At 41.6% G+C, this 15521-nt stretch overlaps 1 protein-coding gene across 2 annotated transcripts in view; it reads right to left on the minus strand.

Moving 5' to 3' along the window:
* The window catches only part of LOC144691028 (Golgi apparatus membrane protein TVP23 homolog A-like), a 50498-nt gene extending 43958 nt beyond the window's left edge, over positions 1-6540 (minus strand). Inside the window, exons 1-2 of one of the 2 annotated variants that reach the window (XM_078559029.1) lie at positions 6193-6434; positions 5918-6000 (exon numbers count right to left, since the gene is read on the minus strand). In XM_078559029.1, coding sequence (XP_078415155.1) covers positions 5918-6000; positions 6193-6201 — 92 coding nt within the window. In that variant the 5' untranslated portion in view covers positions 6202-6434. Of the gene's footprint in view, positions 1-5917; positions 6001-6192 lie in introns of both variants that reach the window. The other variant, XM_078559030.1, reaches the window with a different exon arrangement.
* Between the last annotated feature and the right edge of the window lie 8981 nt (positions 6541-15521).

The following is a 15521-nucleotide window of genomic DNA, read 5'->3' on the forward strand; positions in this document are numbered from 1 at the left end:
AGTATTCATTTAGAACCCTACCTACGTCTTCCAGCTTCACACACAAATTACCACTACAGTCCTTAATGGGCCCTACTCTTTCCCTCGTTATCCTCTTACTCTTAATGCACTTGTAAAATAACTTTGGATTTTCCTTTATTTTACCTGCCAATATTTTTTCATGTCCCCTTTTTGTTCTCCTAATTTCCTTTTTAAGTTCCCCCCTACACATTCTATACTCCTCTAGGGCTTCCGCTGTTTTGAGCCCTTGGTATCTGCCATAAGCCTCCCTTTATTGCTTTATCCAATCCTGTATATCCCTCGACATCCAGGGTTCCCTGGATTTTTTGGTCCCACCCTTTGCCTTTACTGGAATATGTTGGCCCTGTACTCTCTCTATTTCCTTCTTGAATGAGTCCCACTGCTCTGACACAGATTTACCTAAAAGTAGCTGCTCCCAGTCCACTCTGGCCAAATCATATCTGATCTTATTAAAATCGGCCTTCCACCAATTTAGAACTCTGATTTCTGGCCCCTGGTTTTACATCAGAGAGCTGGAAGCACCACTGTAAAAAGTCACTGAAAAGGTGAGAGAATTTCAGTTATGAGATCTTTTTTAAGGTGTTGGGCATAGTTTGTTAGGTATTATTAAGGTATTTATAGTCTAAGGTAGTTCAATAGCAAGTATTTACTAACTGTCAGGAACTATATACATAGATACAGTAAAGGTCCAAGCTAGAAGCTGTCTCCATGCTTACTTCTACACACAACTCTGTCCAACACTGCACAGGCCCCTAGGTGCAGGTCATGTGTCCTCTTGTATCACTGTATGGACAGTACTGTACTAAGTCCACGTTAACCCTTTATGTGCCAGATCCTTATGCTACAAGATCACCATCTTCATGACCCATCAACTCAACATTTACTGTGTGTCACAAAGAAGAGAGATTTCAATAATTCTAGGATACCTTATAGACCGTGTATTTTTAGTTGGATTTAGTTCTAAGAAATGAAGTAGGGCAAATAGATAATGCAGGTGTAGGAGAAACAGCAATCTTAACAATTAGATTCAATATAAAAACTTAAAAGAGGAGAGAAGAGTCAAAGATGAAGGCACTTAATTTGGGATAAAATGAGGCAAATTTCAAGTAAATAAAGAGAGAAACCGATGGAAATGAATGGAACAGAAAAACAACTGAAAAGCAATGGGAAATTTTTAAACAGGAGATGATTAGGCTAAAGATCATATATATTTCAACAGCATTAGTTCCAACACTGATCCTTAGGAATACTACTGTCTTACATTCCTCTAGCCCAAACACCCTCATTAACCATTATTCTTTGTCCTTTAGCCAATTTTCTATCCATACATTCACATTCCTATTAATATCGTACACCTTGATTTCAGTAACAAGTGCCAGATCAAATGCTTTTTGACAATTGATTTGCATTACATCCATCACAAATTTGTTAACACTCCTCCAAAAGAACTCTAATAAATTTATCAGATATCACTTGCCTTTTAAAAATCCTTGCTAGCTGCCTTTAGTTAACAAATATCTCCCTAAGTGAATAAATTTAGCCCATTTTTGTCTTCTAAAGGCTTATCCACTACCAATTAGTCAGTTAGATTGGCAGGTGAAATTTAATGCAGTCATGTTGAGGTAATATATCTGGGAGGAGGAATAAGAAAAAATATTTACTAATTTGCTAAATGTTAAAAAGAGAAAAGCAGTGAGACTCCAGGCTCCAGATACAAAAGTTTTAAAAGTGAGAGTACAACATAGGAACAGGAGGAGGCCATTCAGCCCATGAAGCCTGTTTTGCCATTCTATTACATGGATGATGGGTAACTGAATTTCATTCACCTGCCTTTCTTCTATATCCATTGATAAACTTGCCTATCAAAACCTACTGATCTCTTCCCAAACTCTGAGGGATTGACATAAACAAAATGCTATGGAGAAAGAGCAAGACAATGGAACTAGGTTGAAAGCTTTTTCAGAGAATCACCACAGGCACTAAAAAGCCCCTCTCTATGCTGTAAAATACTACATTATCCAAAACAGTTAATGTTATTAAGGAAGGTCAAGGGGCATAATAGAAGTACTCCAAATGCCCAAACTGCAGTTAGTTCTTCAAGGTGCATTTAAAATATGGGAAACAGGCACATGATACTGCCTCCTTGCTGTGCTCTTTAAGTGTAAACGAACTGCGATTCAGAGGCCCAGTAGCACATTTTAGCAATTATACAAATTTGTCATCGGGTTAAAGCTGACAATTTCAGAGAAGTAAATGCTGGGAGCTTGTCCCACTTATTGGACTTGCAAGGTATTTTTACATCAAACTCTAGCCTCTCATTTTGGTACAATAATGTTGCATGGTTCATTCCTCCTTTTATACAGTGCATCAGGAGTTCATCTCTGCGGACAAAATGGACTCGACTGTGGAATACTGAAATCTTCACTAAAACCACCAGCCTTAACCCACAAGCTTATTCAAAGCCCCAATTTTCCATAGGTTTATGAAACACTCAGGTGCGCCTTGACTCTTATTTCATTCACAATTAGAATTGCAGTCAATAGAGGAAGAAATTCATGCCTTTCTGCAGCTCGCTCCCAGGGCGTAAATGTGCCCTGGGTCTCCATATTACACAATAGAGACAGGCACTGTAAAAACAGAACCATGCATCACTTGAGAGATTGCTCTACCAAAACAGGAACTTAGAATCTGATTTTTGAAATGAAATCATAAGTGTATGCCATGTCTATGTGGAAAAATAGATAAATATTTGAAGGAGGGAAAAATAGAGGGCCACAGGGAGAGCACAGGCAACGGAATCAATTTTGAATTGCTTTAGTAAATAGGTGTTGAAGTGAAGATCAGCCAGTAGCCGCCACCTCTGCTTCTGTGGAGCTTCTTACACCAGTGTCAGAGCCTGAATGGCAGCAGCAAGCATTTATTAAAAAAAAAACAGCTACTAAAGTAACGACGATGTTTAGAAAACAAACCTGGTTTGGTTTACATCAGGAATAGGTCAGCTCCCATTAACAATGCTTTATCTCTGAAGCTGAATTGTCATTCTTCTGTATCGGCCAACAGTGTGACTGTCAGAGAGCTGTTAATTAACAAGCGGTCCGACAAGACTGCTACTGTACAAAGAGTACATCAGAGATAGTGCTTAGCATTTGCCAGTCACAACATATAATGTTATATTGACAGGATAAGCAAACAAACTGGAAAACTACCTCTTACAAAAGAAGGCATTCAGCACCCAATGTAAATTTCATATAAATCCAGTTGTAACAACTGTAACAAGAAGTTACAGTCATGACACTTACTGGGCCTAACACCAAAAACACAAGCTGATAGAAGTGGGACAACCAGCATAATGAAAGAAAGATATTTCTGAACAAGACAGTGGTGATCATTTTGGTTTAAGACTGTAACTGATTTTTTCAAGTATGCAACATCACAACATAAATTTAAAAAGGGTCAGAGCTAGTTATATGGCTTATTGTTCAACTTCATTCTTGCTGATCATAAATTTCACTCCTTGCATTTTCCCAGTGTTCACTGCTTTCTTCACACTAGGATGTGGTTTCACAGATAGGGAGAAACTGGTTCAACACTAGAGCTGTCGCACTGCATAAACACATCCAAATACATCACATTTTAACACTCAGACAAGCACTTCAGTCCTAGAGTGGAACAAGGGACAATGACTAATTAGGAGGTAATGATAGGAGTTAGAAGATGGAACTGAATCCTAATATCAACAAGAGGGAACGTGAGCAGTAACTGTTACCAACAGCGTAAAGTGACACAGATTACAAACCCACAGGCAAAAGGAGGCCATCTTTATTATTTAGACTGAGCTTTATGAAAATGGATTGGGTTTTAAGCTAACTGAGAGAGTGAGATAATCACTGAGTTTTGATTAATCTTGACAGTCAACTCATTGTTCATTTCATCTTTAATCTGATACCAGGATATGGGTGACACAGGCAAGAGTGCATTTATTAGCTTCCTGTCACTGCTCTAACAATTGAATGGCTTGCTCGGTCACCTAAGGGGACATATAATGTGGGATTGATGATACATGTAGATTCAACTAGGAAGGAGTGGAAGATTCCCTTCCCTAAAGCATATTAGTAAACCAAATGGGTTTTTACAGTAAGGTTCACTAGACTGATTCCTTGAATGAGGGGATTGTCATGGAATGAGGAGAGATTGAGTACACTAGGCCTATGATTCCAAGAAAAATTAACAGTGAGGTGATCTCACAGAGTAGCTGCCAGGAAAACATTTCCCCTTGATGAGGAATCTAGAACTAGGGGGGTTACAGTCTCAGAATAAGGGGTCAGCCATTTACAACTGAGATGAGGAGAAATTTCTTCACCCAAAAGGTTGTGAATCTTTGGAATTCTCTACCTCAGAGAGCTGCGCATCCTCAGTCATGGAGTATATTCAAGACATAGATTAATAGATTTTTGGATACTAAGGGATATGGGGATAGGGCAGGAAAGTGGTGTGGAGGTAGATTAGTCATGATGTAGTTGAATGGCAGAACAGGCTTTTGAAGGGCCAAATAGCCTACTCCTATTTCTTATGCTATTATCTGACAAACCAATATAGCCATTTATTCTGATGCCAGCCTGCATATTTGCCACAAATACTGAATTCAATTCAAAGCTTGTCATGATGGGATTTGAACTCACAACCCAAACTACTGAACTGTACCTTTTTTTCAAAATTCAACCTGCCAAGTCTCATCCATTTGGGATTTTTTTTGAAAAGCAAACTCTACATATATGGGTCATTCTTAAGACTAAATACATCTTCACAGATCTAAAAGGGATATGTAATCATTTCAAATCACATAAACCTCAGCCCCTGATTTTGGGACAGATGCAAAATTATGAATGTTAGCTGAAAGTATCTTAGGAAAATTATATGAGAGCAATTGAACTGAAGTTTCTCCTTTTCCAAGCTGTCCTTGGTACAAAGGCCAGTTTTTCCCGGCCATACCTGGCTCAGGTGAATAATGTCCCAGCCACACCTACTCAGGTCAATGTTGTCCCAGCCACGCCTAGTACCTCGGGTGGTCAGTGTTGTCCCGGCCACGCCTGGCACCTCGGGGGGTCAGTGTTGTCCCGGCCACGCATGGTCCATGGGGGGGTCAGTGTTGTCCCGGCCACGCCTGGCACCTCGGGTGGTCAGTGTTGTCCCAGCCACGCCTGGCACCTCGGGGGGTCAGTGTTCTCCCAGCCACGCCTGGCACCTCGGGGGGTCAGTGTTCTCCCAGCCACGCCTGGTCCATCGGGGGGTCAGTGTTGTCCCAGCCACGCCTGGCACCTCGGGGGGTCAGTGTTCTCCCAGCCACGCCTGGTCCATCGGGGGGTCAGTGTTCTCCCAGCCACGCCTGGTCCATCGGGGGGTCAGTGTTCTCCCAGCCACGCCTGGTCCATCGGGGGGGTCAGTGTTCTCCTGGTCACATCTGGTCCATCGGGGGGTTAGTGTTCTCCTGGCCACACCTAGGCCATTGGGGGGTCAGTGTTCTCCCGGCCACGCCTGGTCCATTGGGGGGGGTCAGTGTTCTCCCGGCCACGCCTGGTCCATCGGGGGGTCAGTGCTCCCCGAGCCACGCCTGGCTCAAAGGAGTGATGTTGTCCTATCCACACCTGGCTTCTCAGGTGGTCAATGTTGTCCTGGCCACACCTAGTACCTCAGGTGGTCAATGTTGTCCCAGGCACACCTGGTCCAATCAGGTGGTCAATGTTGTCCTATCCACGCCTGGCTCAGAGGAGTGATGTTGTCTATCCACACCTGGCTGGGGGGGGGGGGGGAGAGAGAGAGAGAGTTGGGTGAGGGAGGGGGGGTCAATGTTGTCCTACCCACACCTGGCTCAGGTGTCAATGCCGTTAGCGCCCTTTACCTGATCCTATTTTTCCTCAGCGCCAGCTCCTCCTCCTCAGCGCCGAAATCCAGGGACACGTCCTCGGTGTCGTCGACCAGCGCCTGAAGATGGTGAAGAAGAAGAAGAAGAAATGGGGTTTTAGCAAATGAAAGGACCCGGGTCAGCCTTTACCTGCGGGGAGGCGGGGGGGGGGGGGTGGGGAAGCGAGACCTCCGCCAGCGGCTGGACGATGCCTGTAAACGGCCTTCGACAGCCTGAGAGCAGCGGCCTGTCCGACAATGGCCTTTCCTTACCTGCCTCATGATCCCCGGTGTCGGAGCCGCCGCCCGCTGCCGCCGCCTGTCAGACCCCAGCCGGGTTGCTAAGGGCGGGTACGACCGTCAAATGCGTCCGGGGCGAGTGCAGCACCAGAGCCAAGGGAGCGGGGGGGGCAACATTCACTGCGACTCTGGGAAACACATCCATCATTTACATTGCCCCACCTCACCCTCTAAAACTGACCTACTCCCATCCATGACCCCCCCACGACAGGCACAGGTCCCAGGTTCCCCAGCCTTACATCGCAGGGTCTCACCAACACAAAGGAAGAGGCCATTCAGCCCATCCTTGCTGTGCCTGAAAGATCCATCCAACCAGCCCCCACTGCTCTTTCCCCAAAGCCCTGCACACCCCACACCCCCCCCAAGTATTTATCCAATTCCATTTTGAAAGTGATTCTACAGGCACCATCCTTTCAGCCAGTGTGTTTCAAATCATAAGACATAGGAGCAGAAATTGGGCCATTCGGCCCATCGAGTCTGCTCCGCCATTCAATCAAGGCTGATAAGTTTCTCAACCCCCATTCTCCCGCCTTCTCCCCGTAACCTTTCAATCATACCACATCTCGCTGCGTAACTTTTTTTTTCTTTAGAAACAAAAAACTACTGAGGATGCTGGAAATCCAAAACAAAAACAGAATTACCTGGAAAAACTCAGCGAGTCTGGCAGCATCGGCGGAGAAGAAAAGAGTTGACATTTCGAGTCCTCATGACCCTTCGGCAGAACTCAGTTAAATTGGACATTAATACATATTCAGTTGGTTTTTAAAAAAAAAAGACTGCTTCCAAATGGTAAAGTTTATCCAGCACTCAGTAAGGTTTGTTAATAAATACTAAGTTATGTGGTGGGATGACTATTACAAAAGAGGTTGATGGACTTCAAAGGTATCTGGAGCAAGTAGGTTCCTAAAAACTAGCAGATGGCGCTGAAATGTGGATAAATATAGGGTAGTGCACGTTGAAACAGCAAACACATATAATAGGTGAAGGTGTTGTTACGACCAAGCGAGGAGGGCTGAAATTGCTCTCCTCTTTTCCCTCTCTTCGTTTGACTGCAACTATGTTTTTCTTGTTCGAGGAGGATATGTGCCAATTCAATGAGTACATGCTGTGATCATAAAAAAAACCAATAGGACAGGTTTTCTTGAGTTCAACAAAGAAAGAGGTTTTATTATACTTAAACCAATCTATGCGAAATAATAAAATATGCACTGAGTTTCCCACGCACACTCAAAGTCCACACACAAACCAATACAGTTTAGAGCAGGGAAGAAAAGGTTGGCCTAATTAGAGCCTATAAAAATTAAGAGTATACAGTCAGTAGTTCGGCTTCAAGCTGAATTTGATGGTCTCAATGCTTCAGATTTAAAGATGGAGTTGTTGGTTTTTCTTCTGCAGACATAGCTGTGTAGTTAAGTTCTTCCTTTAAAATCTCTGTCTGTTGCACATGGAAAGAGAAAATCAACAATAACAGGCAGAACCCAAAGCTTGCAATTTGCGTGAAGAGAGAGACATGTGAGATCTCTCTCAGCTGCTTGTTCCATTCTACAGAGAGAGCCTGTGCATAAAACTCACAAAATGGTTGGGTTGTCATGTGACTGTCCTCCAACTGCCAGGAATTCAAATTGTAACTTGATTAGCTCATGTCCTACCTTAAAGCTATCTTAAAGAGGGAAAAAAGCAAAAATACTGTGGATGCTGGAAATCTGAAACAAAAACAGAAAATGCTGGAAAAACTCAGGTCCAACAGCATCTATGGGGAGAGAAACAGAGTTAACATTGAGTCCGCATGACCCTTCAGAGCTAAAGAGAAGTAGAAATGTGTTGAAATGTATACTGTTTAAGGGTGGGGGGGATGGTGGAGCAGGTGAAGCTGAATAGAAGGCCAGCGATAGGCAGGGGGCAAAGGAGAGACTGCCCATACTAAAGCTGATGTTAATTTACAGCTTGATCCATCTGCCAATATTTTATGAAGGAATCACCGCGTGATTCCTTTCACACACTTCATTGCTAAAAGGGCTTTCTGCTGCTGTATTCATAACTATTATACTCATGTTTTCACACATATCCCAAAACTTATCATTAGCAAATTCCCCCATCATCAGTGAGGAATTTTCCTGGTGGTCCCATTCTGGTCCCTATCCACTTTTCCATGACCTGATCTACAACTATTTTCACTTCTTTACAGTATATGATTGTGGACTGGCTAAACTTTGTTGCCAAATCTACGAAATGTAAAATAAAAATGTCCTTTTTTTTTTCATCCTACACCTTTAAATCCATCGCTACAACTTCATGGAAATCCCTCGCTAAGGGTAGGCTCACTATCAGCTGTAACGGTGTCCTTCTGTATTTCTTACATATAGAGGAGATAAGCGATAGGTGTGATATAAGTTTAGTGCACTCTCCATCCCTTTGCAAAATTTTTAATCTTTGCGAAGAAGGGTGGCAAATTGCCAATACAATTTTAACACAATTTCCTTTTTGACTTCTAAATTCCTATCCCCTGGTGCTAATAACACTTCTTTATCTCCTTAGTAGAAAAGTTAGGTTTCATTAAAAGAATACAGTAATGTCCAGATTGTGTAAAATTGTAAATCCACAGGTTTTCCAAATATGATGGCCTTGTCATTTTCCATGTCCAGCTTCATTTGCGCTTTCTTTGTTGATGGTCTGCTCAACAGTAACGGTATTTTGCTAGACACTATGTCAATGTTGATGAAATGATTGACTCCAGCTATCTTACAGGGAATCACTACCCTTTTTAAAGATTTTAGGGTATTATCATCTCCAAATCTAAAACTGATGGAACCCTCAAATTCTTTAACCTTATTCCAGTCCTTGTCATTTAAGGAGTCCAGGTTAGCATTTTAACCAGTCTATTCCACAGACTGTAGACATGCATCTGCTATCTAGCACCGCACAGTTGAAGGACTCTGCAACCAACACATTCATCACTGGGCTGAAACTTCTTGTAACCAATACAATGCTCTCTCTTTGGTTAATATCTCCATCTTCTTCTTCCAAGTCTTCTGTCTCATGTTTAATTTTGAACACTTTATATCATTTAGGACAGTTCATTGCATAATGGTATTTTGAATCACATCTAAAACACTGATTGACCACACCCTGGGCATTTCTGGGGTTCATCCTTTTGTTGTAAATCCCTAATTCTTTTCTCCTGCCATAATTGTCCAAGGTGTTTCTGTCCTCATTGTTTCTAGCTACAAATTTCCTTTTGTACTGTTGCCTGCATCCTGTTTCTAAATGATCTCGCCATCCCGTTAACATTGTATCCTCCATTTTCTGTCTTATCGTCGAATGGCTCATTTGCGCCATGAATGCTGCCGGAAAGGAATGTTTCCCAAGGAATTTTTTTTAAGAGCTTCTGACATCATTCCAAAAGTGTGTGTGCCTTTCTGCAAATTTAACTCCCATCAGAACTAGAAGCCTGTCCATATTTGATACTCAGGCACAACCTAGTAATTTAAATGCCAGCATGATTGGGGAATTTCCAGACAGAACTTTTTGCAATCTTGCATATAATCTACTGAATTCCATGATGTAATCTTCTATGGAACTGCCCTCCAACTTTCTAAATTTGTCAAAATCTGACCTTGCTTCATAAGCACTTAATAAATCATGTTTCAGAAAATACTTTGCATCTTATTTTGCTTTTGTATGGTGACAAAAGTGCCAAGGCCATTCTCTGTTCTTTCTTTGGCAAGGACTTAACCAGTGTCCACATGGTTATTTCATTCTTCCATTGATTATAGGGTTCACTCTCAGAAAGCATCGGTGGGTAATCGTACCCAAAACTCTACATTTTGATTCAGCCATTTTTGAGTGATTCCAAACCACTCTGCTCTTAAAGTTAACTCCAAATACAGCCTTTTGTCCAAAGAAAGCTGAGGTTTCAATCTTTTTACTTGCAAGCATCAACCATTCTCTGTTACCACTGTTAAGCTTCAATAGTTGTTTGGAATTGAAAACGAAAACCAAGACAGGGTTTTATTACTGGTCATAAACCTTTCCACAGAGAGAACTTGTCTCACCTGTTATCCCTTTTATACAACCAAATGGGTACTTAGGTTGTTAACTAATAATTAGCATTTGAACTCCTTTAATTGTTTCCTTCCTCAACACAGCTCTATCAGAATTTTATACGTTTCAATGAGATCCCTTCTCATTCTTCTAAACTCCAGTGAACACAGGCCTAGTCAGCCCAATCTCTCCTCATACGACGATCCAGCCATCCCATGAATCAATTTGGTGAACTTTCGCTGCACACCCTCTATGGCAAGTTTATCCTTTCTTAGGTAAGGAGACTCCACAATACTCCAGGTGTGGTCTCACCAAGGCCCTGTACAGCTGCAGTAAGATGTTCTTGCTCCTGTACTCAAATCCTCTTACAATGAAGGCCAACATGCCATTGCCTTCCTAACTGCTTGCTGCACCTGCACGCTTGCTTTCAGTGACTGATGTACAAGGGCACCCAGGTCCATTTGTACATCAACATTTCCCAATCTATCACCAGTTAAATAATTCTCTGTTTTTCCTACCAAAGTGGATAACTTCACACATACCCACATTATACTGCATCTGTTATGTATTTGCCCAAGCACTCAACTTGTCTAAATCGCCTTGAAGCCTGTTAACACCCTTCTCATCACTCACATTCCCACCTAGTTTTCTATCTTGAGGAGATTAAATCCAGACTGTGTGACCACCTCACAGAACACCTTTGCACAGCCTGCAAGCATGACTTGCATGACTTGTCGCTTGCCATTTCAACACACCATCTTGCTCTCATGCCCACATGTCTGTCCTTGGCCTGCTGCAATGTTCCAGCGAAGCCCAACGCAAACTGGAGGAACAGCACCTCATCTTCCAATTAAGCACTTTACAGCCTTTCAGATTTAACATTGAATTCAGCAACTTCAGACCATGAACTCTCTCCTCCATCTTTAACCCTTTTTAATCCAATTTTTATTTCAATTTTAATTCTTGCTTATTTTCATTTTTATTATTTATTTATTTATCTATTCATTTTTATTCTTTTTCCTCAAACCCAACCCCCCTACCCACAGGGCCATCTGTCTCTGGTTTCTATATTGTGCTTTCACAGACCACTGACCCTTGTTCTGCTATTAACACATTCTGCCACTATCAGCATCTTCTTTAGTCTTTACCCTACCATTAACATTCCTTTTATCTTGTGTCCACGACATCTTTGTCAATCTCTCCTTAGCTCCCACCTATCCCCGACTTTCTATCTTGCTTCACCTGCTCCAACCTCTCTTTAACAGTATAAAATCCATCATAGCTCTGCTTTTCTTTAGCTCTGAAATATAGTCATAAGGACTCGAAACGTTAACTCTGTTTCTCTCTTCACAGATGCTGCCAGACTTGAGTTTTTCCAGCATTTAATCTTTTTATTTCAGGTTTCCAGCATCTGCAGTATCTTGCTTTCATGTTTTTATTATTATTGGAAATATTACATTTGGTTCCCTCATCCAAATCATTGATATATATTATGACTAGATGGGGCCCAAGTACTGATCCCTGTGGTACCCCAGTAGTCACCACCTGCCACTCTGAAAAGAGACCCCACTTGTTCCTACTCTCTGTTTCCTGTCTGCTAACCAATTCTCAATCCATGCCAATATATTACCCCCAATCCCATGTGCTTTAATTGTACACACTAACATCTTATGTGGGATTTTACCAAAAGATTTCTGAAAATCCAAATACACCACATCCACTGGTTCTCCCTTATCCATTCTACTAGTTATGTCCTCAAAAAACTCCAGTAGGTTTATCAAACAAGACGTCCCTTTCATAAGTCCATGTTGACTATATAATCCCGTTAATACTTCCTAAGTGTCCTATTATCACATCCATTATAATAGACTCAACTGCAGACTGTAAACAGGAGAATTTATAATAGAGAACAAGAAAATGGCAGAGCAATTAAACAACTTCTTTTCTGTCCTCACGGAAAAATACGTAAATAATTTCCTTTTTTATATCCCTTGCAAGTTTACTCTCATACTCTATTTCTCCCCTCTTGATCAACCTCCTTTGCTGAATTCTAAACTGCTCCCAATCCTCAGGCTTGCTACTTTTTCTAGCAACTTTATATGACCCCTCCTTGGATGTAATACAATCCTTAATTTCTTTTGTTCGCCATGGTCGGGCTGCTTTTCCTGTTCTGTTTTTGTGCCAGAAAGGAATGTATAACTGCTGCAATGCCTGCATTTGTTCCTTAAATATCAGCCATTGCCTATCCATCATCATGCCTCTTAATGAAGTTCCCTAATCTATTGTAGCCAACTCACCCCTCATACCTTTGTAGTTTCCTTTGTTTAGATTTAGGATGCTAGTTTCAGATTCAACTACTTCACTTTTTGTCCCATTGAAGAATTCTATCATGTTATGGTCGCTCTTCCCTAAAGGACCCCACACAAAACCCTTCTCACTGCACAATACCAAATCTAGGATAGCCTGTTCCCTCGTTGGTTCCTCAACGTACTGGTCTAAAAACCATCTCATACATACTCCAGGAATTCATGTGTATTATTGATAATTTGGTTTTGCCCAGTCTATATGTAGAATAAAGTCACCCATGATTAATGTAGCACCCTTGTTACATGCGTCTCTCTTTTCCTGTTTAATGCCATCACTGAGCTTACCTCGACTGTTTGGAGACCTATAGACAATTCCCACTAATGTTTGCTGCCCCTGTTGCTTCTTAGCTCCAATCAGACTGATTCTACATCTTGATTTTCTGAGCCAATATCCTTTCTCACCATGCATTCAGATACAGTACCTTTAGGCTTGTCTTTTTAACATTTATACACCTTTTTTGTACTATGACCCTATTTGCTTCTAACCCTTGTTTCCTCTGCCTTTCAATTTTGCATTTTACTTTTCTATCTTTCATTTCTATCTTTGTTTCCCTCTCTTGTGTCTTCCTGCTCAGATTCCCACCCCCCTGCCACTCCAGTTTAAACCCTATCCCACAGTACTGGTGCTGCTGCTGAAGCCCTCATCCATGCCTTTGTCACCTCTAGTCTTGACTTGCAATTCTCTTCTGGCCTGCCTCCCCACCTCCACCCAGTATAAACTTCAGCTCATCCAAAATTCTGCTGCCATCCCAATTATCCCATCCCACAATAAATCCCACTCACCCAGCACCCCTATGCTTGCTGACTTACATGGGTTCCCAGGCCTTTAATGCCTCAAATTTAAAATTTGAGATCCTAAATCTAAACTTAATTTATGTAACTACAAGGAATCTGTCTGCCCTGAAGATTTCACAGTTGCCTAGACTGGGTGACCTTCTGTTCCTTCATGATGATCAGCCTTACTAAGAATTATTTAAAATGTTCAGATTTCCATCTATTCTTAGATTACTTTGTCTCACGTTTTAAATTATTTATATAGATGAAAATCAAGGTGCGTACAATAAGACAATTATTATGCTTCCTGTACATTTCCTTATTTTATATTTTTGCCTGTTGATGCTTTCGTGCATCTCAAGGGTGTGAACTGAGAAAAGGAGAGTGCAAGTTAAAAACAGACAGTAATTTAATCCATGTCAGTATTCATCCTGCAGATAAAACTTCCGAAGTAACGAGTAAAGTTATGCATTTCTTTCATTCATGTGTCTTCTGGAATGGCTTACTAGGGCAAACCATTGGAGCGGACAACACAAATAAGTTGACGAGACAGTTGAAATTTTTTTTTTAAATTAATTTTAGTGAATAACAACAACTTGCATTTATAAAGTGCCTTTAATGTAGTAGCGTCCCAAGGCTCTTCACAAGAGCATAATCAGATCAAAGTTCTTAAGGTAGGCGAAAGAGAGGTGCAGTGGCTTAGGGAGGGGATTCCAGGATTCAGTGTTTGGATGGCCAAAGGCACTGCTGCCACTGGCGGGGTGATGGATGTGGGGGACGCACAAGAAACCAAAGCTAGAGAAATGCAGAACCCAGAGGGTTGTAGGATCTTGGAGGGTTTTGAATGCAAGAATGAAAAGTGTGAAGTCCAGGCATTTGTGGGCCAGGAGCCATTGTAGGTCTATGATCACAGGGCTGATGGATGAACAATAGTCACAGGCATACACTACTTCATAGCCACATTTACTATTTCCTGAAAATTAACAAAGACAAATGTATTTTTGGAAATAAGCTTGAGAGAGAATGGGGTAGGTCAATGGTGATATTAAGCCAAATTCCTGTTTTATGTTCCAAAAAAAAATTTTGTATTCGTATTGACATAACAATTTAACTCATTGTTGCTTCAGTATGTTCTATGACATACTGCACAAAGCACAGTTTCAAGATACACTACTTGATTCTGCTTTGAATGTTGGCAGTCAACATTAGTAATTTCAGGTTTCTTTTCCCATAACATTGCTATTTTAAGATCAGCAATAAGTGAACAGGAAAATTACATGGAAATTATGGGCATCAGCAATTCCTCTCTGAATTCGCCTTTGTGGCACAAATTCTAGAATGAACATAAAATCTGTAACAAAAATGGATGCAGATGGGCTACCGTTCTTTGTTAGTTTGTTACTATATCTTTGAAAAACATTTCAGTCATCCTTCCATGTGGAAGGCTCTGGTCCTTGAAATGATTTTGTCAAACTGTCCAACTCCACTCATCCCTCGACCTATGAGCACTCCACACATTTGTTTAACCTCTGATAGCCAGTTGGTGAAGGAGGAAACCAGGACTAGTCTTTACTTGGAATAGATTTATTCACAGAGTGAAACATTACAGGTATATATCTCTTGACTCCACTCCATTCCATGTCAGTAAGTGTCTTATAGGAGCATAGGACTTAGGGGCAGAAGTAGGCCATTCAGCACTTTGAGCCTGCTCCACTATTCAATAAGATCATGGCTGATCTGATTGTGGTCTCAACTCCACTTTCCCATCTTCCCCCATAACCCTTGACTCCCTTATCTATCAAAAATCTGTCCGGCTCTGCCTTAAATATGTTTGATGACCCAACCTGCACTGCCCTCTGGGGAAGAAAATTCCACAGACTAGCGACCCTCAAGAGAAAAAAATTCTCCTTATCTCCATCTTAAGAGGTAGACCTCTTATTCTTAAACTTTTTCCCCTAGTTCTAGTCACTCCCAGAAGTGGGAACATCCACCCGGTATCTATTCTATCAAATCCTCTCAGGATCTTATGTTTCAATAGGATCACCTCTCATTCTTCTAAACTCCAATGAATATAAGCCCAACCTTGCTTCATAAGATAAGCCCCTTGTTATGACACAGCAG

The sequence above is a fragment of the Cetorhinus maximus genome, chromosome 15 (genome assembly GCF_964194155.1).
Source record: "Cetorhinus maximus chromosome 15, sCetMax3.hap1.1, whole genome shotgun sequence".
NCBI classification, from domain to species: Eukaryota; Metazoa; Chordata; class Chondrichthyes; order Lamniformes; family Cetorhinidae; genus Cetorhinus; species Cetorhinus maximus.